Raw genomic sequence first — 26,694 nt, 5'->3', positions numbered from 1 at the left:
GCACTGGCACAAGGGTCCTTTTCTGGGGACAGGGCAGCAGCAAAACCCCAGCACAGCGCAGGTCAGGAGCAGAGCACGAGGTCTCTGCTCAGTTGTCCAAGCTCCAGCTGGCATCCCCATGGGTCCAGGGCGGCCGGTATGGCACAAGCCCCTTCCTCCTCTTCTCCCAAGCAGAAACATGGCTGTTGGCCTTTTCTTCACCCCTCTTCTCGCCCAGGTACTGACTGGCGTTGGCCCCTGCTCCCAGCCCTAGTGCTGACATCAGCGGCTCGCCCAGCTCTCCCTGCCACCTTGTCATACAAGCGATTTATCACCCACCAGTGAGCACTCGTTACAGACGACAGACTCCAGCCTCCGTTAATTAATGGGAAATACTTACAGAGGCATACACACACGCACAAATCTGTCTGAGCGGTTTCCTACAGCACCTACCACGAGCGCAGGCGAGGGGAGCGGTGGCAGAGGTAGCGACCCCCAGGCGGGCACAAAGCAAAGAATCGACACAACCAGGCAAAAACGAGGCACGGACGTGGCAGGGAGAGCAGGATTTATTTTCCTCGGCTAGTAAGAAAGTGGCCCTTGTCAGTCCAACACGGCTCAGCCCGCAGATGAGAGGCACCAAACAAAATCCCAGGCTGAGCCCTCGCAGCGCTGGGCGAGCAGAAAATAAAAGCAGTGAGAGTTCACAGCGAGCCCTGCGAGAAGTGCCACGCTCCCCCGTGCTGCTGCAGAAGCCAGGCACGGAGGGCAAGGAAAAAAAAGGATTTCAGAGGGATCTTCTGAAGCTTGTCTGGCTTTTTGATTGTGGTAGAAAACCTAAAACCGGTTTGAAATGAGATCTAAACATTGTGTCAAAACCCAGCGCTTGATCTTTTTCACAAGTGGGCTTTCACTTTCTTCAGCTGCGGCTATTTGCCAAACACAACACAGAAACACAAGCTATTCCTGTTAATCCAAAGCTATTTTTCACCAAATATGCGATTCATCTGAAACCTTTCTGCCCAGCGCTGCTTTAGGAGAAGCTATCTGCTGAGCCACCCAGGCAGGATTTATGCTCAAACGAGCATTCATGAGTAACAAACTGGATTCATAGAGAAACATATCATCGATAAATCCGTCAGTCATTTCTCCTGCCCTCAGCATGGGGCTGAAACCCCGAGTAACTACTCAGCACTTCGTCAACCTTTACTCCAGCAAAGTCTGGGCAGGAGACCTCAGGATTTAGCCTATTGATTGCTTACCATTGCTTGCGGTGCCCCGTGTAGGTTAGAGATGCTCCCTTCAAGCAAGATTAAATACCTGGCTTACAGCACTGGGATTCGGGGGAATATATATACTTTTATTTTAACCAACACAGGAATACACCAGTCGATTTGCCCCATGCATCAGCCCATGGTGGTGCAAGGGCAAGTCAACCCCCTGCCTCACTGCCAGGCAGGGCAGCACACAGCGATGCTCCCCCTTGGGCTGTCGTAGCATGCCCCAGGGCTGTAGCAGCACGTTTCTGCCTGTTAAAAGCAGTTTTGTCTCTGGCTCCAGAGCCTCTGCATCTCTCTCCTCGCCTCCAGAAGAGTTTTGTTGCAAGAACAATGGAGTGACAGCTTCCCGGCAGCGCCAAGTCGCATCCCCAGCTCAAAGGCAGCCTTAATACCTCGCTGCTCCCGAGCCTTTCAGTTTTCACATTTGTTTGAAGTTAAGCTGATGTAACTTGGGCGAGTGGGTGCAGAAGACGGAGGCACTCAACCAAAGCATGGCACAGCAGGGCTGCCGCAGGCACTCGGCAGCAGGGCTGACACCGCTCCGGCCAAGGGACAAAGTACACCACCCGTCTTCCCCAGGCAGCAGCAGGTATATTAAAAATATTATAGGATATATAAGATAGACAGAAACGAGCATCCTGTCCCATCAAAGGGCATGCCTGGGACATTGCTGCTGATGCTTGAGCTGGGATTAAGCAGCCCTGGGCAGAAGGGAGCTTTGACAAAAGGAGGTCTGCTGCACACCTCGGAGGAGCCAGGTGGGTTTGCTCTGTATGACACTGGTTGTGGAAGGATTTTGCTGTTTTCTGGTATAGAGCTAAGTGCAGAGACCTCCCCCCAAGCCACTGCAGGCTAGGGATGGAGCATACTTTGAAGGGAGATGGAATCTCACATTGTAAGGCTGCTTCTCCCTGCAGGTACAGCCAAGCCACCCAGCACCCAGGACAAAGAAAAAAGGCCCTCAGCTGCTAAAACCCTGCAATTCCCCCAGAAAGAAGCATCCCGCAGAAGCACATAGCAGCTCAGGAGGGGTGGAAATCTAGGTTTTACAGCATCTACACGCAGACACGTGCCCGAGCACCACGTCGGGAGCGTGCCGCTGCCCCGGCCCCGTGGCACACCCGTGTTGCTGGAGGTGCGGGCACACGTGTGGAGGTGGCACGCCGATTTCCCAGGCTTCGCCCACGCAGCTCGCTGGTTTCTGATGCGTGCCCGCCTCCTGCCTCGCTTTATTTCTGCCTCGTGCCCAGCCTCCCCCCTCTCCTCTGGGTACTCCTCCTGCTGCCGTTTGTTCCTGTCCTTTATGGCCCTGCCTGCTGTCACTCGCATAACCTTGCCTGTTTGGTAATTTGTGGCAATAAAGTGTCACTGTGGGGAAAAAATACAGCATCCCAGCGGCATATAAATCTCTGATCCATAAATTGTGCAGGCCCCACGTGCGTGCCCCTCCTTTTTTTTATGTAAGCACAACGATTTAGGGCAATAGGAAGGAAAAAAAAGAGCCGGCAATGTGATCTTAGTGAAGGGCAGCACTGAGCCATCCTCGTTAGGGGCTGTAATGAATGCCGAGGGGCTGGTGCATGTTGTAAATTGCCCTGGAGCAGTGTGGTCCCAGCACAGGCTGCCTGGAGCTGTCCTGCTGTCAAAAAAAAAGAGTGGGTCCCCACCAGCACCCCTTCCCCTTGCAGAGGAGGGGACCCGCGAGGACATGGGGCAATGCAGCGAGTCCCTGCTTTGCACAGAGCCCAGGCTCACTGGGCAGCTCCCGTGCCAGATGTGCCTCGCATCTGTGTCACCACGAGGGGTGACACTGCTCTACGGGGCAGAGCATCCTGCATTTATCTCCGGGAGCTGAGACCCTCAGGGGCTGTACACGTGTTTTCAGAGGGAGTGCTGCCCCTGCTGATGATGATTGCTTCTTTTAATTGGAAAACACTGTTTGCCTCCATTAGAGCCCTCATTTACCGAATGATTGTCATGGTCACGCTGCAGCTGAGCAGTAAAAAGCCACCTCCAGCACTCCCGCTGCCTCTTGCCCCAGCTCCTGTGCCAGACCCCACAAGCTATCCCTCTGCCACAGCCATCAGGGTCTCACCTGCCACCCATCACACAAAATAGCAGAAAGCCTTGCATTAAAGCCTGCTCCTGACACCGACATCTTTCTGGACATCTATGGCCCACCTGAGCAGCTGAGTAACATGCCCGCGAATATAAACAACCCAGAGAATGCACATTCCCTAGACAGATAGCTTAGGGAAGTGTCATCACCAGTTGAAAGCCCATATGTGGTTTTGTTACAAAGGTATCTGCTTCCTGTCCTCCCCACTCGTCAAAGGAATATATGGGCAGAGCAAAGCAGCACCCTGGAGACAGGCTAACACCGAGCCGAGAGCAAGGGATGCTCGGAGCACTCTGCAGAAGCCGTGCAGGTGAACACATTATGGACACCGTGGGGAGGAGAAGCCTCCCTCCTCCCAGGCTCAGGAACGAGGCAGCTGATCGAGAGGATGGGTTGAAATACACAATCAGGTCTTGGCCCCCAAAGCTGCCCACAAGCCACTGAAGCTTGGAAAAAAAAAAAAAAAAAAAAATAGCACTTGCTGCAAAAACTCCAGCCCACCACCATGGCATCATGTGTTGTGCCACCTTGTAATACTGCTCCTTGTTTGGGGAGCCCCAGTACAAGATGCTAAGCAGCGAAAATCTAGCAGAGGTCGCTGAGTTGGCTGGGGGAGTTATTGAGAAGACTGAACCGGGCTCTTCACGGGGATGTGTGGCAACAGAAGGAGAGGCAGTGGGGTGAAGCTGAAAGAAAAGGCTCCCACGATGCAAGGAGAAACTTCTCCCCATCTCGAGGGCCCACAAGCAGGGGAACAGTGGCATTCTTCCCACCTAAAAGGCAGGTCCCTCTTCAGAGGAAGGCCACCAGAAGCAGCAGCACCGTGGGCTGCCGGAGGGATCCACCTCAGCCAGAAGGTAGAACAGATTCCTCTTCAGACCTCTGACAAGTGCCACTAAACACTCCTGAACTGCATAACCAAGCAACAGCACCAGAGCTTTGGCAAGACATCTGTCCATCTATAAATAGCGCTCTGCCGCCTGTCCTTATCGCGGGGCTTTGATGCGTTTGGGGAGAGCATTTTTTTTTTCCCCTCTCTGCCGAGTCCCAGGCAGCACAGATAATGGGCTTGCATCGATCCAGCTCAAGTATTACTAAACTTCCTACTATCGTGGCAGCATGCCAGCCCCAAAGAGGACAAGAGAACATGTGTCTGCTCAGAGCCAACCACAAGGAGCAGGCAGAAAATTGCTTTAGACTTGAAAAAAAAAAAAAAAAAAAAAAAAAAAAAGAGGTGCTTTTTGCAGATTTGTAGATCAATCTACAATGTATTTTAGAGGTTTAAGAAAAGTCAATAGAAACAAGATATATCATTGCTGCACAAGAGCCCGAGAAGTATTTCTATTTACGCTGCCATGAGTGCTCTGTTGCAGGCTCGCTTTCCTGCTGCTCCCTGACGTGGTCCTGCATCGCTTCCCCTGAAGCGAAGATAAGGCCAGAGGCTCTTTTTTCCCTGCCGTGGGTTCACCAACCTTTTGGTTGTACCTGGTTGGGGTCTGATGCACCCCATGAGCATCATAGCCATACTTTGTGCCTGCGACCAAGTGGACACAGGCAGCCCCACTGCCACTGCCACACTGACCTTGCGGGCATTTTGGGGGTACCCCCTCAGCAACACCACACGTGCATGTGCGTATAAGCATGTACTTATGGTGCAATGGCCTGCCCTCTGCAATTCATCCCCACGAATGTCACAGGCTTGTCCCTCCCATGGATACATCTGCTGTGCACCCACTCTTGCACAACGGTGGCACAGCCTGGGGAAGCCTTCGCATGAGCCTCCTTGCAAGCCCTCTGCCCTTCAGCTCCACCACAGAGCACTGTAAGGTACTCAGAGTTTTTTCTCCCTTGCTTTTATTATTATTAAATGAGCCACACGATGTGCCTTATTAAACCAGACCTAAATGACTGCTGCCCCTCCCTAGGCCCTGCATAACACACTAGCCATTAAGCACGCAATTAGCGCACATCCACAAATCCGCACGCGTTGCCCTAACGAGCCTCCAGGCAGCAGGTCCCGCTGGATCCGGCCACAGCCATTGCTGAGCCTCACGAGGCCCAGAAAGCCCTCTCTTTCAGGGAGGGGAGGATAATATGTGTATCTGGACTGGAAGAGCTGCTCACGCGTCCATGACAGACAGGGAAAGCTGACGATGCCTGGCTCAAGAGATGTGCCTGCCCATCTAAGGCCCAGCCCGTGCCATGGGAAAATGGGTCAGTCCACAGCCCTCCTTAGAGCCTGAAACACATGCAAAAACGCAAACTGCTTCCCCATATCCCACCTGAGCCCCCTACCCGCTCTCCTGGGACCTGTGCGCCCCCAAACCCCTTCCCATCCCTCTGCCAGGCACAAGCTGCTCCGACAGCACATCGGCAGGGCCGAGCTTTTATTCCTCTGCTGCCGCGTACGGGCGGGCACCGGGGGACGTATCATTCAGCAAAGCCAAGGAAGCAACAAGCAGCGTTAACCATTAGCATGTGTGCACAGAGACCCCTAATAAACTCTTTTTTCCCTCGCTCCCATCTGCTTTGCTCTGGGCCACTAAATCCAATTCAGCAGAGCTCGGAGCTTGTAACGATGCTGCGACACATTTGTCAGATCCCCGACTAGACCCATGGCTAATTTTACAACGCTAATTTATCTCACCATATTACATCGCTTTCATTTCATCCCCCCAGATCCCATTACTGCCAGCATACCTTGTAGCCGGCATGTAATAGTAATTGGTATTATTAGCGACATACCCTCCTCGAGGTGCTCTCTATTTGCGAGCGGCACAGAGACCTGCTGGCGGGTCAAGGATGAGGAAGGGATGGAAGGGGTTCTCACCCCACACGGCTCCACTGATGCCACTCCCAGGCGATGTTTATGGCTGAGTTTTGCTGCCCACTCCCTGCTGTGGCCCTTCAGGTGCTGCCCACCTCTGGGGTTTTTAACCTTGAGCTCGTTTCAGTGCCCGCATCCAGCCTCACACATATTTGCATTTGTGTCCTTGCCTGGGGCTCAGCGGACAGCAATTTGGTCAATTCAGAGCAACAGGGGCTGCAAAACACCCCTGGAAAATGGGGTGCAGGAGAGAGGGCAGTGGAGCCTGGCAATGAGGACTCCTGACACTATGTTTTGGTGAGGTTTGCCCTCCTCAGTGCGAGCTATTGCACTTCCAAGATCAGCGTAATTAAAACCACGCAGTTTTAGCTAAGTGGGAGACTGCACTAGTCAAACGGTGACAATTTCCCATTTAAGACGTCCTTGCCTGGCATTTACGGACTTGTTAAATTTTAATTCACCATTCTCATTTTTCAAGCCCAGCAGCAGCAAGCACCAGCTTCCCCAATCCCTGCAAGGCTCAGCGGGACACAGGTCTCCACATAGGCTCCCTTTCCTGTGGCTTAGGAGAAGACCCCAAGCCTCTCCAAACATGATGCTGGATTATCACAGCCCCATACAAAGCACGTATGCAAGATGGGACAACCCCTTGACCACAACCAGTGGCTGTGGTGGTTTCCCTAAGGGGACACAGCCCTGCAGCACCACTGGAGCAGAGTCAGGGAAGCTGGGCACACCGAGGATGTTGCACCCCTCTGTGCAGGGAAGCAGAAAGGGCATCCTCTCCGATGCCCCTTGGATGTGAACTAAGGACGGGTAACACAGGTAAGCAAGCACTTTAATCCACCTCTCACCTCTCCACCGGTCCAGACTCCTGGGGATGTCCCCAATTTCTCATCAAAGTCTGTGGAATTCTTCTGGCTGCTCGCAACCGGCCAACCCTCGCCGCTCAGATCCGTGAGTTTCTGCAACAAAGCAGAAGAAACAGGCTGTCAGGTCATCGGGTGCAGCTCTGCGCTTGCTTCAAGTTTAGGAAACCACCACGGGACAGAGGCATTTGATTCCCAGCCCTGGCAGCCACGGGTAACCGGTGTCAACACAAAGCCAGTTCAGATGCAGAGCCCTCCCTCGTGAGCATCCCAGCCCAGATCCAAAGCATGCATCTGCTTAATTATTTTGATTTACTTAATTATTTTGATTTAGAGACATTAAACGGGAGGGGGAGGAATACGACAGCCTGGGGCATCGCTAATCATCCCTACAGGAAGACAGCAACAGTACCTGGCCACAGCAGTGCAGCAGCACTAAAACATCAGCCCAGCACCCAGGCATTTGCTCACAAGTCCTTGCCCTGCCTGAGTCCAAATCCCACAGAGCCTCACACACAGGGGCCGGTGCTGCTGAGCCCGGGCGTGTGAAGAGGAAAGCACGCACACCTTTCTGGCACAGACGCCCAGGAGCACAAACAGGCAAGAGACTTTGTGCTGCGCCCGACGTGCTGCCTAGTAAGGTGGAGTCTGGGGCATTACTGTAACCATTGGTGCCTTGGGTGATGGCAGCAAATATGCTTTTTGTGTTAGACAAACAAATTATCAGCCAAGATCTGGACTCATTATCTAGCTCTTGTGGCTGAGCTTGTTTTGTTTTCCCCCTCCTTTTTAAACACTTAAAGAAAAAAATAACAAAAAAAAAAAAAAAAGAGTCCTACAGTTCTGCATTATTAAAAATGAAAAATAGAAGGAGCCAAACTCCACTGGCAAGAGGAGAGTCTCAGAGTCGCTCCTGCGGAGACGTTTTCCCATGGGCGGCTGCAAGCCTGGAACACGACGTGCTTTAATTAGCACCCGAGCTGACGAGCTCCGCCAGAGCCCGCCACGGGACCCTATCCAAACCAGGCAGGAGGATGCTGCAGAAACCCAAACTGCAGCCCCTGCCCACCCCCAGCCAGCCACGAAACCCAAATAAACAAATAACCCCCCCCAAAAAATACTCCGCTGGGCGCCTGATTGAGAAACCCTCATTTGCAAAGCAATGGGAAATAATTAAAAAGTTTTCCCAGAGCTTAAAGAGGAGGGAAACAGACCTTTTGTCACGGCGGCAGCACGCGGCGTACTGCAATTTATCACGCTTTTCAGGTGTCAGCCACCGAGAAATTTAACTCCAGCTGCCCCGGGCCGGACCCCCACAACACCCCATCACTCACAGGCCGCCCTGCCTGCACCCCGAGCTGACAAGGAGGGGAGAGGGCCCCTCTCTGCCAAGCCTGCCTTGGTCTTTGCTGCCCACGTAACTTGTATTTCAATTTTTTCTTATGGCAGAGACAGAGCAGAGGAAGCCAGGGCAAAGCAAGCAGCGAGGCTGGTACATCGCCACCTGAGCTGTCTCTGTCACGTGGCAAGGATGGGACAAGGCTGGAGCATGGGGCACCCATGGGTGCCACATCCTCTGCTCAAGCTGCAGGGATGCTGCTCATGCCGGCACAGAGCATTACGCCGGTGACAAAGCTCAATTTCACAGCACCTTGGCTGAGAGATGTTCCTGGGACCTGCTTGCACCTTGAGGATGGACACCTCCTGGTGGGACAAGCAAGGCCCGCAGCCCAGCTTTCTCCACGGATTTGCCTTTCAAGCCCCAAACCAGGGCCTCTAAATCGGGGTCAAACTCAGGTTTTGGAGGAATCCAGCATGTCCAAAGCTGGTCTGCAACTGAAGAACCTGGCTCAGGGCACAAGCCTCCAAAAACAGGGGACAGCCCTGACCATGGCATAAGGAGGCTCACGTAGGGTGCAAACAGCAGCACAGAGCAGGGGCAGTCCTGAGCTCCCCCCAGGTCACCCAGGACCCAGTGTCCTATGGTCAGGACATGTCACCAAGGTGACACCTGCTGGATAGGGGCCGACAGGGCTGTCCCCCAGCCTGTCCCCATAGCTCACACCCCTTGTTTTGGCCATTGCCATAGAAATGAGATGTGTTAGGAGGATGCAATGCAAAAACAGTGATTGTTAAACCAGGCCCCTCCTGCAAAACCCTGAAGGAAGGCCAGCACCCCTTGCACATCCCTAGCTGCTTCTCTGAGGGGAAAAATGAGAAAAAAAGTTTTTTGTTTGTTTTTGTTTTTTTTTAAATCTCTCCCTATCCTCCCCATCACCAGCATAAATCAGGGCCATGTGGATCAGGGATCAACGAGTTATTTGCACCACCAACAGGACCCCCCAGTTTCCCATCCTGGGAGCATCCCATGCAGCAGGCAGAGCACAGGCTTTGCGCTCCCCCTTGCTGGGAGCGAAGCAGATCCTGCCGGGGAGCGGAGCCGCGAGCTGTGCCTCCGCACACACGCTATATATAATACACCCACTCGCAGCTTGGCGCAGGGAAGGTGGATTTTCGTGGCGTCAGCAACAAGCAGATCCCCCACACCTGGCCGGGAGTGTTCCCGACAGGGATCTGGCCCGGTCTCATGGCGCAAAGGTACTAGAGTTTCTTCAGTACAAGAATTTTTATTTTTTTTTTAAGCTATGGATAAAGTAATGCTTTTTTCTCCCCCAAAGCGTGTTCTGAGAGCAGCTTAAAACCCTTTTTGCTAAATTTTTCCAAAAAAAAAAATTCAGCCGGAGGCAGAGACATGCAAAGTTTCAGTCCAAATGGTTAAAGGCTGGCGTAGTTTCAAGCAACTGAAGACAGGGGCTTATAATCAGAAGTGTCAGGCAACCTTAATTATATTATTTCCTGAAGGAAATAGTTTTCCCTGCCGAAGTCCAGAAGTTATTAAAAAAAGTTGACCTCACTGGAACCAATCAAGATGGAGACAAGAAGCCTGTGATGGATTTTTAAGGCAGGCAAGTTCACGCATCTGTGTTTTTGGAGGCTGGGGGCGTCCAGGTTCTTTGGACAGGTGTTCCCAGACAAGCCTGGCCCTGTGAGATGCCCATGGCCAGGATCCAGGATGCAGGCTCCAGGCAGGGCCACATGGGTGCCCCCCCTGCACCCCAGGGTGCTCGCCTATGCCCTATCGATAGCTTTGCCAAGACAAGGGAAGAAAAACAGCCAGTTGCTTTGTAGCTGTCAGGAGCACGCAGGCTTTTTGTCCATTCTCTTCCCCCATGCCCATAAGTAAAAGTGACAGCAACTTTATTTAGGACTTCTTGCCCTCCCCTCTTAACTCGAAGAAGCAAAGAGGGGAATAGCTGAAAGGCAACGGGGGGGGGGGGGGATGCTGGAGGTGCAGCTGGGGCTGGGTTTGGCTGTGGCAGCCCTCATGCTCCTGAGACCTGCAGCTCCTCATCCCCCTCAGCATGCCCTTCTCTGCCCTTCCAGGTGCAGAAACCCCATCCCCAAACCTGCTGCCCCCATCACCTCCCAGGAACTGGCGGGGAGGCTCAAGCATCTGGAGGCAGTCAGAGGCGGAATAGCTGCTTCCCCTTTCCTGCCGAGACTGGGATGCACCCTCCAAATAATTCAGAGGAGAAAGTCACCTGTTTCCCCCAACACACAACGTTCAGACGCATAGCACTGGCCCCAAAACACAGCTCAGCCCCACATAGCTCCTTATCATGGCTGAGTGGTGGATGCAGCATCTCCACCAGTATGCACCTGGAGCTGGCTGCTTCAGCTACAGCCTCCAAGGAGCCTCTGGCAGCTCAGGAAAAAGCTCCTTCTTCTAAAATCACAGAAAGTCTCACAATAAGAGAAGGGAAGGCTGAGCTGGCCCCATGCAGTGCCCCAGCACAGGGGCTTTGGCAGGTCCCCCAGTTGCCTGCAGCATCTCCCAGCAGCACAGCACCTCGTGTATCACAGCAGTACTGCAACGGGCTGAAAACACATGCTCTTTTCAACCTGCATCCTGCTTGCACCGCTGCTGAACCGGAGCTGAGCCCCACGCAGGAATCCAGCCCCCAACAGGGGCTGCAGGGCTGACGCCATCTGCACCACGGGGCCAATTCCCAGGTGCTCAGGAGCTGTGCTGGAACCGTGTCGGACACCTAAACCCACGCACAGGGCTCACAGGAAGAGCCCTGCCCTCCCGGCGAGGCTTGGGGTGGAGGCTGCGTGCAGCTCCCCGGGGAGAGAGGCTGCGAGTGACCTCATGGGTTTCTTCCACCACTGCCGTGAGTCACAGAGCAATGACAGGCCATTTGTCAGCACCGGTGGCATCATCGCCAATCTCATTTCTGAGCAGACATCTGACCTTGCTCGCATCCCCGCGACCCGCGTTACCGCACGGCTCAGGCAGCCTCCTGACAGCTCCCCAGGGGAAGCAAAGCAAGGCCATAGGGGGTCAGGCTGTGACACAGCCTGATCCCGACTCAGGATGCACAAAGATGGAGCCTTCAGCTGTGGGATGATTGCAGGGGGTTGTGGGTTTGTCCCACTGTGCTGTGTTTCTCGCAGCCAGCTCCCAAGCAGAGTCTCCCATCCCAAGCGTGGAGCTCAGTTATGGAGAAGGGAGATGTGTCCCCAGAGAGGGCAGCCTAGGCTTTGTCTTAATCTCAAGAAGGGAAAAACGACCCTTTTTCCTATAGCATCCTGTGTTTCACCTCCATCTGTTGAAACCCCTGAGCTGTTGGGTGCAGTCTGTGGTATGAACTGCTGCACCCAGACCTCCTTCACAGCCAGCCACAACCCCGGCTGAATTTAAACCCAGATCTGCTCAGCAAGATGAGACAAAAATCCAAACACAGTTCTACCCTGCGTTTCTGAGAAGAGCTAGCACCTGTGTCCTGCAGAATAGATGAGCCATGCCCCAGGGCCAGCATCCCTCTGCCACCAGCCAGAAGATGTTGTCACAGTGTAAGTCTGCCACACAACTTACACTTGGACACCACAGGCAGCTCCAGTCCTCATGGCCTGGAAAGGATGCTGGGTTTGCACGGGGAAATGCACACGGGCAGCCTGCCACTTGAAAGATGGCCATGGGAGAGACAGGACACCGGAGCCAGTCTCATGCTCTTATTTCTCCTAAGAGCAACGAGTTAAAATGACATGGGACTAGGAAAAGATATACTTGGTTAAGATGAAGAAATCATTGCCATTAAACATCATTAGAATAATATGCCCAGAAAGCTTCATAAAAGGAGATATCATATGATTGAATGCTCTCCAGACCCTCATTTCACACAGACCCAAAACACCAACCAAGGGTCTCTTGTAAAATCCAACTCTCACAACTTTCTGAAGGCTTTCTGTGGATTTTGTTTGGCTGTGGTTGTTGCTTTTTTTTATTTATTTTATCCTGAGGAGCTTTTTGGGTTTGCAATTGAAACTACAATTCCTTTAGTTCCTGGGGAAAAAAAAAAATCATTTTTCATTAAACCGAAGCAAATGGCATTTTTGCTTGTCAAAAATATTTGACACAACTCTGACAGACTCAACCAGACATAAATAAAAGATTTAAACCCTCCTGCTCCAGAGCTTAAGGAAAACCTGCTGTCAGTACCACGCTACAACACGCTCTCCCCTACAGACCACGCTGCCCAGGTGCTGCCTGCTCCATCCCAGTGCCGATGACAGGAGGTTAAGCAAATAGGGAACAGCCCCACTGGTCCCCTCCTGCAAGCCAAACCCCACCAGCCCGCATTATCCCGCTCATCAAGCAAACAGCCAGTCATGGTGGCAGGGAACAGCAATCCCCTCCCTCTCCTGCCACCACCCGTATCTGATAACGGCATCGACCAGGATGCTCCATTTCCTCGGCCACCCTGGTACCCACGTGCACCAGCATCCGTCCACCTCCTGCATCAGCCGTGCCAGCATCGCAGCCACACACGCCGTGACAAAATGCAAAGTGGTGTCAAAACCCATTTCAAAATCCTTCTATCCTATTCAAGCCACCGAGGCTTATCTGCATGGATTTATACTGTTTGCCCCAATATTTAGCTACTGAGCTGACTAATCTGTGTGTAAGAAAAAGCCCTGGTGGCTCAGAGGCTGAGCAATCTACATCATTCATCATTCAGATTAGCTATTGTCTTAATCCTCTTTAAACTACTGTATAATACATGAGAGGAATGGATGTCCTATCTGCCTGGGATACGTACAAAAAAACCAGCCCAGGCTGGAGCTCAGAAACTTGGGCAGAAGCTAATGTGACAGCTCTTACTCCGGCACAGGAGAGAAAGGAAGCCTGTTGCACCTCCTGACAGCTGGCTTGCCTTCTCCTTGCTCTCTCCACCCCAGTGGCCCTTAATTATTTCACAGCCAGCCTCCTACAGCAGCACACTGCATCCCTGCCCTCTCCCTTCATCACAGCCTCGTTACGCCCTGGGGACCCCAATCCATGCCAGCCTGCCTGATGTGGGTTTGTTAAAGCCACGGGTCCTGTGGGCTGGGATGCCCCCTGCAAGCATCAGGGTTCTGCTTTCTGAAAAAGTGGCTCCGTGCAGCCAGCATGACACTTTGCAGGCTCAGGTCGAGGATAAAACTGTTCTGCTCTCCGGGATCACACAGCACATCACCACGGGAGGACGAACAAAGAACAGGTTTCTTTCTGGAAACACCAGAGTTTGGGGAGGAGAGGGAGGGGATGCAACAAGGCAGTAGCAAATGAGGCTTTAGTTCGTTGCTGCCAGAGCTGAGGGAGCTAATAAACAGACAGATGAGAGCTAAATTGTCTTCCGAACCTCTGTATCAGTATTCACATTACACAGGCTGCTTCCAGCAATTCCAGCGTATTAATAATAAATGCTACATAATTACAGCAGACTTGCTTTTGTCCTCTTCCTGTTTTCTGTCAATGTCTGCTTAACCCTCTGCAGCCCGTGGCTGGCTCCAGCCCCTCCACAAACACAGCCCCGGTCCCCCCAAGGGACAGGGACCTCACCAAGCTCCCCCCCAGCTGGGGTGGAGCTGAGGGGGAAAGACTGAGCACTGACACCAGCCTGCAGCCATCACCCATCCAAGCCACACTGAGAGTGCTGCAGGGTGTGAAATTGAAGTTTCTGGGTGCTCTGAAGCAGCCACAGGATGGGATGAGTTAGGGACTGTACAAAGAGCACCCCCAGAGCACAGAGGAACATCCCCAGAAGAAACCAGCCATGGGGAGACATGAGATGACCAAAAACAGGTTGCAAGCATGGCAGTAGGTAAGGGAGAACAGTTTGAGTGGTTATGCTCCAGACCAAACTAAATAAACAGCCTGCCACCCCTCGCCCCCCTGACCCAGCTGGTCCCCAGAGCATCCCTCCTCCTAGGCAAGCTGTGCCAAAAAGCCGTGCCCTGTCTGACCACTTCTGGAGCAGATTTAGGGGAGAGTTAGAAACCCTTTACCCAAAATGTAAAAGCATTTCATACGGTCAAGCTGCAAACTGAATTCTGGAGCCCGCCTTGCTCCCCACAGGACTGTCTCCAGGAGAACTTCCTCAGTTCCATGCAAAGAGCATCAAAACTCTGTAAGAGGACCCCTGTGTTAGCAGTGCGATGGCTGCGCTTGCTTACAGCCAAGCACAGGTTTAATTTGCACCTTTCAGACTAGCTCTCTCTTTTCACAGCCTTGCGGGAGGCTGCCATGCCCCTTAACACAGCTTCAATAATAGAAGAGAACAAATATCTCAGATGGGATTTCTGCAAGGAGAAACCAACATGCAAAACAAAACACGCCTGCCTTCCAGTGCAAATTAACTCTGCTTCTGCCCCGACTGCAGACCTTTCCAGACACGAGACCCACTGCACAGCAAACAAATGCCAAACAACTCAGACAAATCTTTCCCTGCGCAGAAAGAGCCTCAAATGCTATGTGAACACTTGGCTTAGACAGCTGAGCATTAAAAAGCCTTGAAATGGGGGAAAAAAAGCAACCGAGACCCAGCTGCATTGCTCACACAGTGAGAAGACATGGCTAGAGCAACGACAGACAGGCTGTCCTCAGATACTGGGGTCCCACCCAACGTGAGACAAGCAGAGCATCCCCCAGCACAGGCATCCTGCCACCTCTCCATCACTCCCACAGCTGTGCGCGTCACTGCACGGTCTTTACGCTGCCTCCTCCGCAAGGTGAGGCATGGAAAGATTTTCCTTCCCTGTCCAAGACATTCACTCTTCTGGCAGTTTTCAAGAAGTGAAGCAGCAACCAGTTCAGGAAAAATGAAGAAAATCACAGGCACAGACCATGCAAGGGATGGGAGGAATGCACAGGGCAGGAGCGCTCTGGGCTGTTCACATGGAGTGGACACGCCAGAGAGGGATGGAGCAGGACAGGGAGCAGGAGAAAGGAGGACCATCATCTTGTAGGACAGCACCAGGAGGCTCCTGCCAGCAGATAGCTGTGGGGTATGAGGAAGCCCTCTTTCACCCCTGCTGGGTGGCCCTGGGCCAGTTGCATCTCCACAGGCTGCCACTCTCACTGCTAATCCTGGGAAGACAATCCTGATTTCTCCACTGCATGGACCTTCTCTTGCTGTACAAAAGGTGCTCAGCAGGCAGGAAGGGAATAACCCCACTCGCTGCTGTAAGCTGGTGCAGCCAGGAAGAGAAAAACCCACATGGAAAGGAAAGGGAAACCCACCAGGAGCTGCAAGGAGGATGACATATGTCAGCCACAGATGTGGCTCCAGGACATACAACCACCCAGCCAAGCAACCTGAACTGCTGGAGCAACTCCTGGGCGCAGAGGGAAGCCAGGGTCCTGCCAGCCCCTCACAGAGCATGCCAGACACATGGACAGGCTCCAGAAGCGTTGGGCTGGCTGTGACAGCAGGACTGTGGGCATGGGAGGACAACAAAGCACCCAGGCTGCCCCACACACGCCTCTCGACGGGACGCATCCACACCAAGCCAAAACCATCCCACACAGCTCCCTACAACGTGCTGCCATGGAGTAAAGCAAGGTTTGCCCCAGGACAATCAGCCAGGACTCCTAGATGCGAAGGCAGGGAAGCTTTATGCATCATTCCCACTTGCCAGGATGGTTTCCTGCTTTCCAACCAGCCTCCACATCCGACCTCATCCCCCACACATCTCAGGATGCTCCAGGTAGCCAACAAGTGCTACACAACACCCCCAGACAGCACAAGACCCTGGAGCTGAAGCACCCCTTCCTGACACAATTTTTCCAGCTCTGCCCTTTGGAAAACTCTGAAAAATAGTGCAGGAATGCCTCCTCAGTAATTAAATAGTAATATTAATAGGCAATGAGTTATAATAACTCCTTAACACAGGACATCCAGCACAAGCCACAAACAAGCGCAGGAGGACTTGGCCACAGAGGTGCTGCACAAGTAGGGGGTGAATAAATAAATAAAAGTGACTCAAGGTGACAGAACTGTGCAGTGAAGCTTGTTGGATGGTGGCAATTCAGTGGAAAAGACGCTGGAGTGAAACGTCTGCTTTGGCTCAAAAGGGAGCAAACTGAAAACGTGACAAAAGCCAGTTCTACCTTAAAATGGGAAAAACTCCAGAGAAATTGTGCTATTTCAACACAAGTAAAAAAAAAAAAAGTTTAACCGAGGAGATTGCTGAACACTTCCCACCTCCCACCACTCCTGTGGCAGGGTTTGACCTCCCTGGCAGGGAAGAGGAACCTCTCAGTGTCTGACAGGCAGCTGCCTGCTCCACACAGGGCTGTTGGCTCCCACCCCGTTCCTGGGAGCTTCCAAAAACGAGCCTGGCTCCCACATCTCCTCACCCATCAGGGGCTGCAGACATCAAGACCTCCCTGCTTCAACCTCCCATTCCACAGGATACCCAGAGCTGCTGCTCCCAGCTTCTCCTTCAGCCTTCCTCCCCTCCACAAACCCAATTTTCCCCCAATGACAACTACCGATGAGTTTTGACATCACATTCCCCTGAGAAGCAATAGGGGGGGGGAAAATATTTTAAGCAACGACAGGTTGCGCACACACTGCCCAGAGGACAAGACAACCTTCCCCAAACCTAGACACTGCCACTGCTTTCCCTGCAGAAAACAAAGAAACCTGCTCCACTGCGATGCGAAGAGCTGATGTTTCAACACGTTTTTTCCTCCCGTTCCTTCAATCCGAAGTCAATTACAGCAAGGTTAATGGGGCAGAGAGGATGCCAGTCGGCTGGGTAATGATGTCAAAGCACCTGGCATTGCCTGGGCAACAGCAAGGCAGCAGGGATGCAAATGAAGGAGCAGGATCACACTTGGGCCCTGGAAATGAGCTGATGCAATTGAGCGTATCAGCATTAATGAACATGGAAATAACGAGAGCACCCAGAGAAACAAGACACCAACAGTAGGGCTGCACCCACCAGGATGAGGATACTTGCTCAACATGAAAGAGCTCCGTGGTGCTCGGGGTTCACCCAGAGATGCTCCCTGTGGTTTAATTCTCCAGCCATGTGCACCCAAGACCAACTGCTTGGTCCTGCTGAAGCCTGTTCTCCATCAGGAGGGCACATCTCAGAGCAACACCATAAACACTGGCCCAAAGCACTAAGGGGTGCACGAGGAAAAAGGTGCTTGAGGGCATTCAGTGCGATGCCCAGCAGGAAGGCTGCTCCAGCAGAACAACCCATCTCTCTCCCTCCAGGGCTTGCAGTGCCCACATCACCCACAACAAGCATTCTGAAACCCGCTGCTACGTGGGCTGGTGTCTGTTGGATGGGCACTTGGCACAGCGTGTTTCCAGGACTGTGGGGTAGCAGGTAAGCGTTGCCAGCCTCAAACACCAGCAGCCTGTTTCCAGCTTTTGGTTCCCTATCCGACTCCTGCATCTTCTCCCTCAGCCATAAGCTCCATCAGATCCTCCTCAGCACATTTACTACTTGAAAAGCCACCTTCCCTATGCTGTAACAAATGCTTTACCACTCCCAGCCTTTAAGCCTCTCCCAGTGGTACTGCTCTCCCTCTTCTGACCCCACTCACACTCCAGAAGCTGTCTTCAGCCACCAAGAAGAGCCCACCCACCCCCTCCACATCCCAACCTGCTGGTATAGGTGGGCTGGTGCTCTTCAACTCCACAGCCCATCCCCAAATACCCAATGGGGCAGCCACAGGGTGCTCTTCTGGCCCAAGAAAAACTACACTAAATGGGCAGGGGGAAGGCTGTGGCACCCCTCGCCCCAGTGAGCAGCAGAGCTCACACGTTGGAGATAAGACAATGGCAATCCCCTGCAGGCATAAAGAGTGGTGCCAAGGACACAAAGCAGCCAGCACCACAGAGCAGAGGTTGGGTCACAGCCATTTACAAGGTCATTTTACATCTCTTTAAAGCCCCTTGCTTTTGCCCGAGGTGAGTCAAGGTGACCAGAACAGGCACTGCTGCTCTGGCTCCCACCCCTACCCCTCCAAGCATCACTATCTGGAAACCGCCCAGAAAAGCAGCAACCTGTGCCATAAATAACAGAAATCTGGCACTGGCCAAGAGGGGAGCAGCCAGGGGCCATGCAGGGACCTGAGCAGCCCCGGCCAGCCCACGCCCTGCAGAACACAGGGCTTGCCCCATGCAAACACCTTCCAGGCACTCTCCCTGCCCACTGGAGCAGACCTGGGCTCACAGCAGTGTCATCCCCGTATTTTGTTTTCAAATGTCAGCAATAAAGCCTGCTACACAGGGGGAATTAAATAGAGGAGGAGGGAAAAGGGGGGGGGGGGGGGGGGGGGGGGGGGGCGGGGGAGGGAAAGGGAAGACGAAAGGGAGAAGAGACAGCTCTGCTAATAGCAAGTCAGCCAGAAGTCTCCGAATCCATTTGAAATGCATAGGGCTTAATTTAACTTAATGGTTTTGTCAAACATTGGCACTCTGTTAAAAGCACAGGAGAGCTGGTAATCCAAATGCCAGTGGCTCTGCCTCTGCTAGTGGCAGGAAGGCTGCTGCTGGAATCCCCAGATGGATCCATCTGGCTTCACGCAGGCAGCAAGCGTGGCCCTGGCTACCGCAGCCTCTCATCAGGGTAGCTCTGTATTTACTTAGCACTGGCAGCGACCCTGCCTTTGCCCAGAACACAAAAACAAACACAGCCACTGCATTTCTGAGCTTGTACACGTCTGAGGCAGCTCCAGGCTTCTCCGGAAAACACAGCTCAGTTGGGTGAAGAGAGATTCAGCTCCTCCTGTTGGGAAGCAAAAAAGTGAAGTCTCTTCCCTACGTGGACCTTGGAAAGAAGTTGGAAGGAGAAAAGTAACATCTTCACTCACAGGCAGCCAGAGAAAAAGGATGAGCTGCTAAAGCCAGCTCCCCAGCCAGTCCTGTCCCCATCCTCCCTTCCCTGGCTGTGAGCAGCCTGGGACAGCCAGCTACCACCAGCATGGACAGGGCTCAACCCCTGCTGCCAGCCCTGCTGCAAGAAAAACAGGAAAAAATAGGAATATCAGCCTGCTGTAGAAGACAGTCTTCCCTCTGCAGGCAGGAGATGGAGCCCATCCCCATACAGGCTGAGGACAGAGGGATGTTCAGCCTCCTCACCTGCCCCATCCCCTGTCTAGGGATCCAGGACAGCTTCCACACCAGCCAGGGGCTTTCACCCCTCCGAGGGCTTGCACAGAGCAAAACAAACCCTAAACTCCAGGGCCACAGGCACATCCGTAGGGCAGACAGGGAGGGGGTCCAAGAAAATTCTGTGAGGGCAGCGGAGGCTTTCAAACTTCTGCACCCCCTTAACACCCCCCTCCTCCATCCCAGGAGCTGGGTTCCTGTTTAAGACACAAATGGGATCGAGTTTAAAGGTCTCAGCCTGGCCCTTGACTCCTTGGTGGGAGTCTTTCCCCATCACAAAACCACCAGACAATTCGGCGTGATTGACAGCCTTTCAGGCAGAGAGGCCCGGGGCCGGAGGGAGGGGAGGGGGCTGCGGGTCAGGGCCAGGGGGCAGCCGGAGCCATGCACAGGGCTGAGAGAGCAGGGGATGGCTGCAAGGTGGGGAGGATGCTCGGGTTCGGGCTTCCAAATGAAAAGGTTTCTGGGGAAGGGTGGGAGCATCATCCATCGAGGATGCAGTTCTGCTGCTTAACGCTGGCAAAAGCCAAATTGCAGCTAGCATGCTGGGGCAAAATAATAATAATGATAAAAAGCTGTTTAGCAAAAAAATGCTTTTTTTCCAGAAGTTAATGGATAGCAGAAGGGTGTGGAGGAGGGACCCCAGGCTCAGAGCAGAGAGGGGTCAGTGACAGGCAGGGATGAGGGCTGGGAAAGCAGGGGAATAGAGCCAGCATTCGGTGATGCTGGGCTCAGCCACTGAGACCCCAGCCAAGGCTGAGAGGGCAGCAGGGAGGCATGCACAGAGCAGATGCATGCTGCACGCCAGGTTCTGGCTCCCACCCCATATTCCTGCTCTCCAACCCCAGTGAAACCCAGTCCCTTGAAGAGAGGTCACCAAGTTCCCCTGCAGCAGCCAGCAGAAGAGGTTGAATGCTTCATCACCATCCCCTTATACCCTGTTTATAGCTGTTACGACCCATGGCTCCCCTCCACCACCTCTCCCCCTGCACCAGGGCTGAGGCTCACACCCTCCACAGCTCTGCAGAGCCCCATCTTCAGCTGTACATAAACACTCCACCCAAACCCACCTGCAGGGTGGATTTGGGGAGTAGGCTCCCTTGAATGCACCCTCACCTTAAGCCCGGGTCAAGCCCAGGTTTACCAGCCCATCCTCCCAGGAGCTCCACGATGAGCTGAGTCATCACTTAGGGAGACGGGGCAAGGGCATGCAGAAAGGCCACAGATACTTGTCACGCTGTCTTATTTATCCCCCTTTCTGCTCACAGGAAACCCTTTCACCTACCTTCTTTTTCCTTTAAATAAAAGAAAAATTTTAAGCTGGTGCTTTAAAGCACAGCAACTGCCAGCCCATCTCCATGGCTTGCCAAGAGAGCAATTCATCCTCTGCCTCTATTCTGCACTAGGTAAGGCCCCCCCCCTCGCTTTTGTTCATCTCCCCGCTCTTTTGTCTGGCCCTGAAAGCGTTGATCACTCCTGCATGAGGAATGTGAAACTGATGTGATGTGATAGGAACAATGCTCCAGCCCTGCTCCTCGCAGCCACATCAAAGTCCCCATTTGCATGGCTTCCCCTTCCCTGCCTGTCCCCCTCTGCCCCCGGCCGCGCTCTGGCTGCTTCAGCGCCTTCATTGTCCTTCGGGTCTCGAAGAGCAGCCTCGGCCTCCTGCTAAAAGGCACTTAGCGGCCTCCCCGAGCCTACTTCTGCTCGCCCAGGGGAGATGGCACCCACAGGTAGCATCTGCCCAGAGAGGTGGCACCGGTGTGGGCTCTGCTGCTTGGTACCTGCTCCCAGCTGGATGCTTCTCACACAGCACCTGGGGAGGCCCTGCTTGTCCTCCTGGTGCAGGAGGAGAGCAGGAGCCACGTACCAGGATGGCACAACAGCAGGACACCCCCACACCAAGAGTGCTGCCAGCGTGTGCAGCACTATCCTGTGTCAGCAGCAGCACCGATGCTGCCAAAGCCATCGCACAGCTGGATCCAGGCAGGCTCCTGCCAGGCTGCTGAGTATGCTACCGCCAGGTTCAAGCCCTGTTCTCACCCTTTAACTAGCAGCCACGACCCAGTCCCACAGCAGCTGTGGCTCTACAGGCAGCCCCACCAACATGACAGCAGCTGGAAAGCAACATCTCTTGCTCTGAGGTACCTCCTGTCTGTGTGCCCCTGGCAGCCCCAGGTCAGCTCTGCTTCCCCCCAGGATGCTGCCAGGTGCCTGTGCCAGGCAGGGAGGCAGGGAGCACCCAGCAAGCAAGCAGAAAGCCATGCACCATGGCCCTTGGGGCACATGGGGAGGCTGGCATGCAACAAAGCCAGATGAAAACAGTGGCAGCAACATGCAGAAGCACATAGCACCAAGTTATGGTGGAAGCAGGAGGGACACTGACACCCCTGCAAAACTGAGGTTCTGCTGATACACCTCATCAGCTCATTTTCAGACAATTATTCAGTTTCTGTTTGGCACTGAGACCAGCAGAATAGAATTCCCTCCCACCCCCATCACCATCCTGAAGTATGAGGCTTCCCTTTCACCTTAACAGCAACCATAACTCTGACCCAACACAGAGGCAACCAGCATCTGTCTGCAGGGGGAAAAAAAAAAAGCTTCTAGGTCCAGCCACTTCCAACAGAACAAGATCCAGGTAGCCAAAGCTTTGAGTCCACACACATCTCCAGTTTGCACCTCATACAGAAGGTCTGTGACCCAGAGGGATTCCAGTTGGTTTTGACTTCAAATGCACAGAAAATGCAAAACAACTGTCCAAGAGCCATTTCTGGATCATCAGCCCACATATCAAACACACATCGTGGGTTGCACTGCAGGACATACTGCTCTAATGGTAAACAGGTACTCCAGGCACTTCACAACCCACCTGTACCTGAGCAGCCTCACAAGTTTTGAGAGCCCCGCCTCTATTTTTATTTTTACCTGGCTGCCGCAGCTCCCTGCTCGAGCTGCTCTGCTCTTCATCTCTAGCTGGGGCTCAGCAGCTTGCCAAGGGACACAGCACTGGCAAGTGTTTCAGATTTTTGCTGATGGAGAATATAACATCCCTTCAGAAAAGTAAATAAAGCCAATACCAAGATACAGAGCACTTTATTACTATTAAAAAGCACATTTCTGCCTCAGTGCTGAGGGGGGAGGCAGAACAGTTCTTCATGGGGAGGAATGATTCTCACCTTCCTAAAGCTCCGGGTCAGATTTGCTGCACAAAAGCCCTGTTGTGCACTGGACCTGGCCAATGTCACTCCTGGCTAGGAAACGGGAGCCTGTTGGAGGAGCACGTTGGGCTGTGATTAAGGAGACATTTCATTCTGGCATTTGGATTTTCCCCCCGCCGAGCTGGTTTACCTTAGGATAACACCAGAAAGGCTGTTTTGCTCGAGCTGTCCTTGCACACTAACCAGAGCCCGCAGCAGCTCGGGGGCTCCTTCACCAGCCTGGGGGGAGCACAGCTCACCCCACCATGCAGTCTACTGCCCTGCTGGGCTCCCACCTCACCACGCCGAGGGACTGAAGCCCTCGGCACCCTCCACACCTACCTCTCCTTTGCTCTACCCCAGTGTCCCCCACCAGCTCCTCACCACCCCCAGCAGCCAATGCTGAGAACAAGTGATGCTGTTTCCCTGCACCCAAAAACAGCCCGTGACTTCTTTACACCAAACCCACTGGTGCAATTCGAGTGGACCCCAGGCAGGCATCCCAACCCCTCCGGCACACAGCAGCTAAGTAGAGCTGCCCTGCTTGCTGCACTCAATTGCCAGCAGAGGCATGCCACAGGTGAACGGGGCCCCGAACACAGCTAGACAGACAGATGTTATTTCAGGGCTCGCTAATTCCCTGTCCCTAATTCATTCCTGGTTTCTGCAAGATGCAGTCAATTCTTGACCAGCCGCTGCACATGCATGTTGCTTTGCTTTCAATTCGGCCAGCAAAATCCATTTACCGTGCCTGTCTCATCCGGTTTCCGTCAAGCCTGCTGAATTCTCCTTCAGTGAAATAAGCAAGTTTACTGTAACACCCTCCTTTGTCAGAGCACAGCTAAAATGACAGTCTTTCTGGTGCCTGACTATTTCCCTTCACAGCAGGAGCTAAACACTGCTTGTTTTCAATTGTGAACTGTTCCGACTTCTTGAAATGCATGAAAGTACCAAGGGGGTCAATTTAACTGCAAAAAGGAGTTTCTATAGGAGAATATTTATTTACCTTGCAAGTTTGCTGTGGAGAAGGTTAGGCTGGTAATTTACTAGCCAAAGACGCAGGGGTCTCTGGGCAAACACAAGGGAAGTGATACAGCTCCATGACTGCCTCTTCCAGTAGCAGGGTAGAGCTGGAGCCAGGTTGCAGCTTCGTATCCCCATTGCTCACCCCATCCCACCCAGCAGATCTGAGTGGCAGGCACAAACCCAGAGTGGCCAGCCTTTGCCAGCCCCAATACTGTTTGCACAACACTCAGAGCCTGATGCTTTCAGCACAGGAAATGTCCAAAGCCCTTATGATTTCAGGCTGAACTCCCCCCTGCCGTTTTCATTCCTCATCCTCTGTTTATGGTTTCCTTATTCTCTTTTTGCATCCTTGCTAGTGTTTTTTTTTTTTTTTCCTGGTGGCTCCTCAAGTTTCATCTCCTTTGCAAGTTACAAGAGCTGAATCTTTAAGGCTTCTGCTAGTGTTCCCTGCTCACCAGCAGACAAATTAAAAGCAGAATTATAGATTCCTTGCAGCATCACAAGACACTTTCAAGCCTTTTACTGCCTTACCACATACTGCAAGTTCTGACCCACCAAAGGGCTTTATGCCCAGCCCTTGCCAAGTGTTTATCTGCATCATGCTACGCAGGCTTCGGGAGGAGAGCACTCACCCATCTCAGAAAGCAGACAACCTTGAGGCTTTCCTGAAAGCTTTTGGTTCTTGCAGCTTGCTTCAAAACATTCCTACTTGCTAAAAGTTTCCACCTGCTAAGGAGCTTATGACAGTGAACAGCTGATATGCCCCACTCGCAGAAGAAAACATGCAACAAGTGATTATTTTTTCTCCTTTTACAGGATTTGGGTAGGATGTACCGGACCAGCACAGGAAACCAACCTGCTGCCTGCAGGGCCCTGGTCAGCTGCAGCCTCCCATGGAGACAGACCACAGCGAGCCAAGGAAAATCACCGTGCACCATCCTGCCAATTTCTAGATATCTGGGAGCCAAACTACTGAGAACCTGCAAGTTTCCATTGCCAAGCTCTGCCGCAGTCCCGTGTGTCAGGCTGAGAGATGCTGGATGCTCACTGATCAGGACCCTACTTGCTGATGTGAGCACCTCGAAGCCCATGGAGGTTGTCTGAGTGCAATCAAAGCTATTTGTGAAGTCTCATACAATGCTCACAAGCAGGGCCCTTACTACTAGAAGCTCAGTTGGCACAAAGCAGAAGCATGGGGACAGGGTTTGCGGAGCTCCTGCCCGCTCCCCTGCACTGCTCACACCTTGGGAATCACACGCAAGCCTGGGAAGCTGAGCTCAACACCCTGGGGAGGAAGGGCTTAGGGGCAGAGCACCCGCCTGCCTGCGGGAAAGGATCTGCAAGGAGGGCTGAGGGCATGTAACGAGATATTAGAGCCCAGCTGGTCACCGGAAAGGGGCTGGGAGCAGTGAGGATGGAGCACAAAGCCAACAGCTCAGCAACTGCCAGCCCAGAGCACCAAGAGCACACAGGCCATCGCCGCTACATGAGACACCACATGCCTTAATCCCTCCCTGGGGAGGAGAGCTTCTTCCAGCCCAGACTGTTTGTGTATTCAGCTAATTTTGTTGCCTGACTTTCCACCTACTTGCTCAGCGGAAAGCTGATCCTCCCAAGTAATCATCACTATTTCATCCCTACCCTCAGACACAAGGTTGTGGCATAAGCAAAACCCTGCTGCATCAGCTGCAAGCCCCCGTCAAAGGGCACCCAGCTCCCCTCCACACCTCGCTGTGTCCCCTCCCAGACCGAGCACAGCCAAATCCTGCAACCTGCTTGAGCCTCACGTATCCCAGAGGACGGTCCCAGGTCTCCTTCGTGGCTCCTACACGCAAGTCAGGCTGTTCAAGGGCAGCAGTATAATTAAAGGAGAAAATTACCTTGCGTACACCAGGGAGCATATCCTGAACAGCACGAGCACAGTATTAGCTATTGTGGCAGCATGGCGAGGCTACTCCTGGCTGCTACCTCCATGCTTGCAAAAAAAAAAAAAAAAAAGGTTGTGGAAGTAGAACAGCATCCAAGACAAATTAGGAGAATGAGTCAGGATCTGGAAAGCCTGCTGTGCAGCCACAGGCTCGAGTGCTCAGTTGGTTCAGCTAAGCCAAGAGGCAATCAGGAGAAGACTTAATCACCGCATGCAGAAGTACCAGCGCAGGGAAGGGATTTCTGCTGGCAGCAGGGAACCTGCTCTAGGGCAGCCAAGGGGGAGCAGGTCATGTCCGCCCTCATCCAGGCTCCTGCTAAACACCCTGCCCAAGTGGGCAGAAGAGGCCACAGCTACAAATCACAGCTACATCATCCCTGGCCACAGGACACATGGTATAAAAAGGGCAGGCTTGGAAAGGGCTCAGACTCTCCACCACAAAGGCAAATGAGACAACTCAGCATAGAGGTCATTAAGAGAGCAAACTAGCCTAGGGTTGGGAGTGTTATGTCCATCTCTTGGGTCCACTTGCAAGGCGTCCCAGCCCTAAGTCCCAAACACTGATCAAGGAGGGCAGGTGAGCAGTGCAGATGCCCTGGTCCCCCCCAAGAGCAGCCACAAAGATGAGCCAGAAGCCCAGCCATGCAGCAACACCCAACACACCCCCCAACAGCCCAGCCTGAGGTGTCCCCGCACCTTCCATTAGATTGTCATTTCACGTGACAGGCTTGCCAAAGACAACACAAGTTCCCAATAAAGACAGCCAGGCCAACGGGCATTTGGAAGGAACGAAAGCAGATTATGTTTTTAAAACGCAAGTCAGCTACCCTCAACAGATCAGGGGGACAAATTAGGACAGACCAGCAACCTCACGAGATCAGAACAGGCATCCCGTGCACTTCTCCAGCCCTTTGAAGTCTCGCTCGTTTCATTCCTGCTCATGCAT

General features: G+C 53.1%; 1 protein-coding gene across 2 annotated transcripts in view; it reads right to left on the bottom strand.

Annotated features, from left to right (window-relative positions):
- CNTFR (ciliary neurotrophic factor receptor) overlaps positions 1-26,694 on the bottom strand; it is a 177,500-nt gene that overhangs the window by 125,190 nt on the left and 25,616 nt on the right. For both annotated transcript variants that reach the window (XM_040540225.1, XM_040540226.1), the window contains exon 2: positions 7,060-7,170. In XM_040540225.1, coding sequence (XP_040396159.1) covers positions 7,060-7,170 — 111 coding nt within the window. The remainder of the gene's footprint in view (positions 1-7,059; positions 7,171-26,694) is intronic.

The sequence above is a fragment of the Cygnus olor genome, chromosome Z (assembly GCF_009769625.2).
Source record: "Cygnus olor isolate bCygOlo1 chromosome Z, bCygOlo1.pri.v2, whole genome shotgun sequence".
NCBI lineage: Eukaryota > Metazoa > Chordata > Aves > Anseriformes > Anatidae > Cygnus > Cygnus olor.
This window is presented reverse-complemented; position numbering and strand designations above follow the sequence as displayed.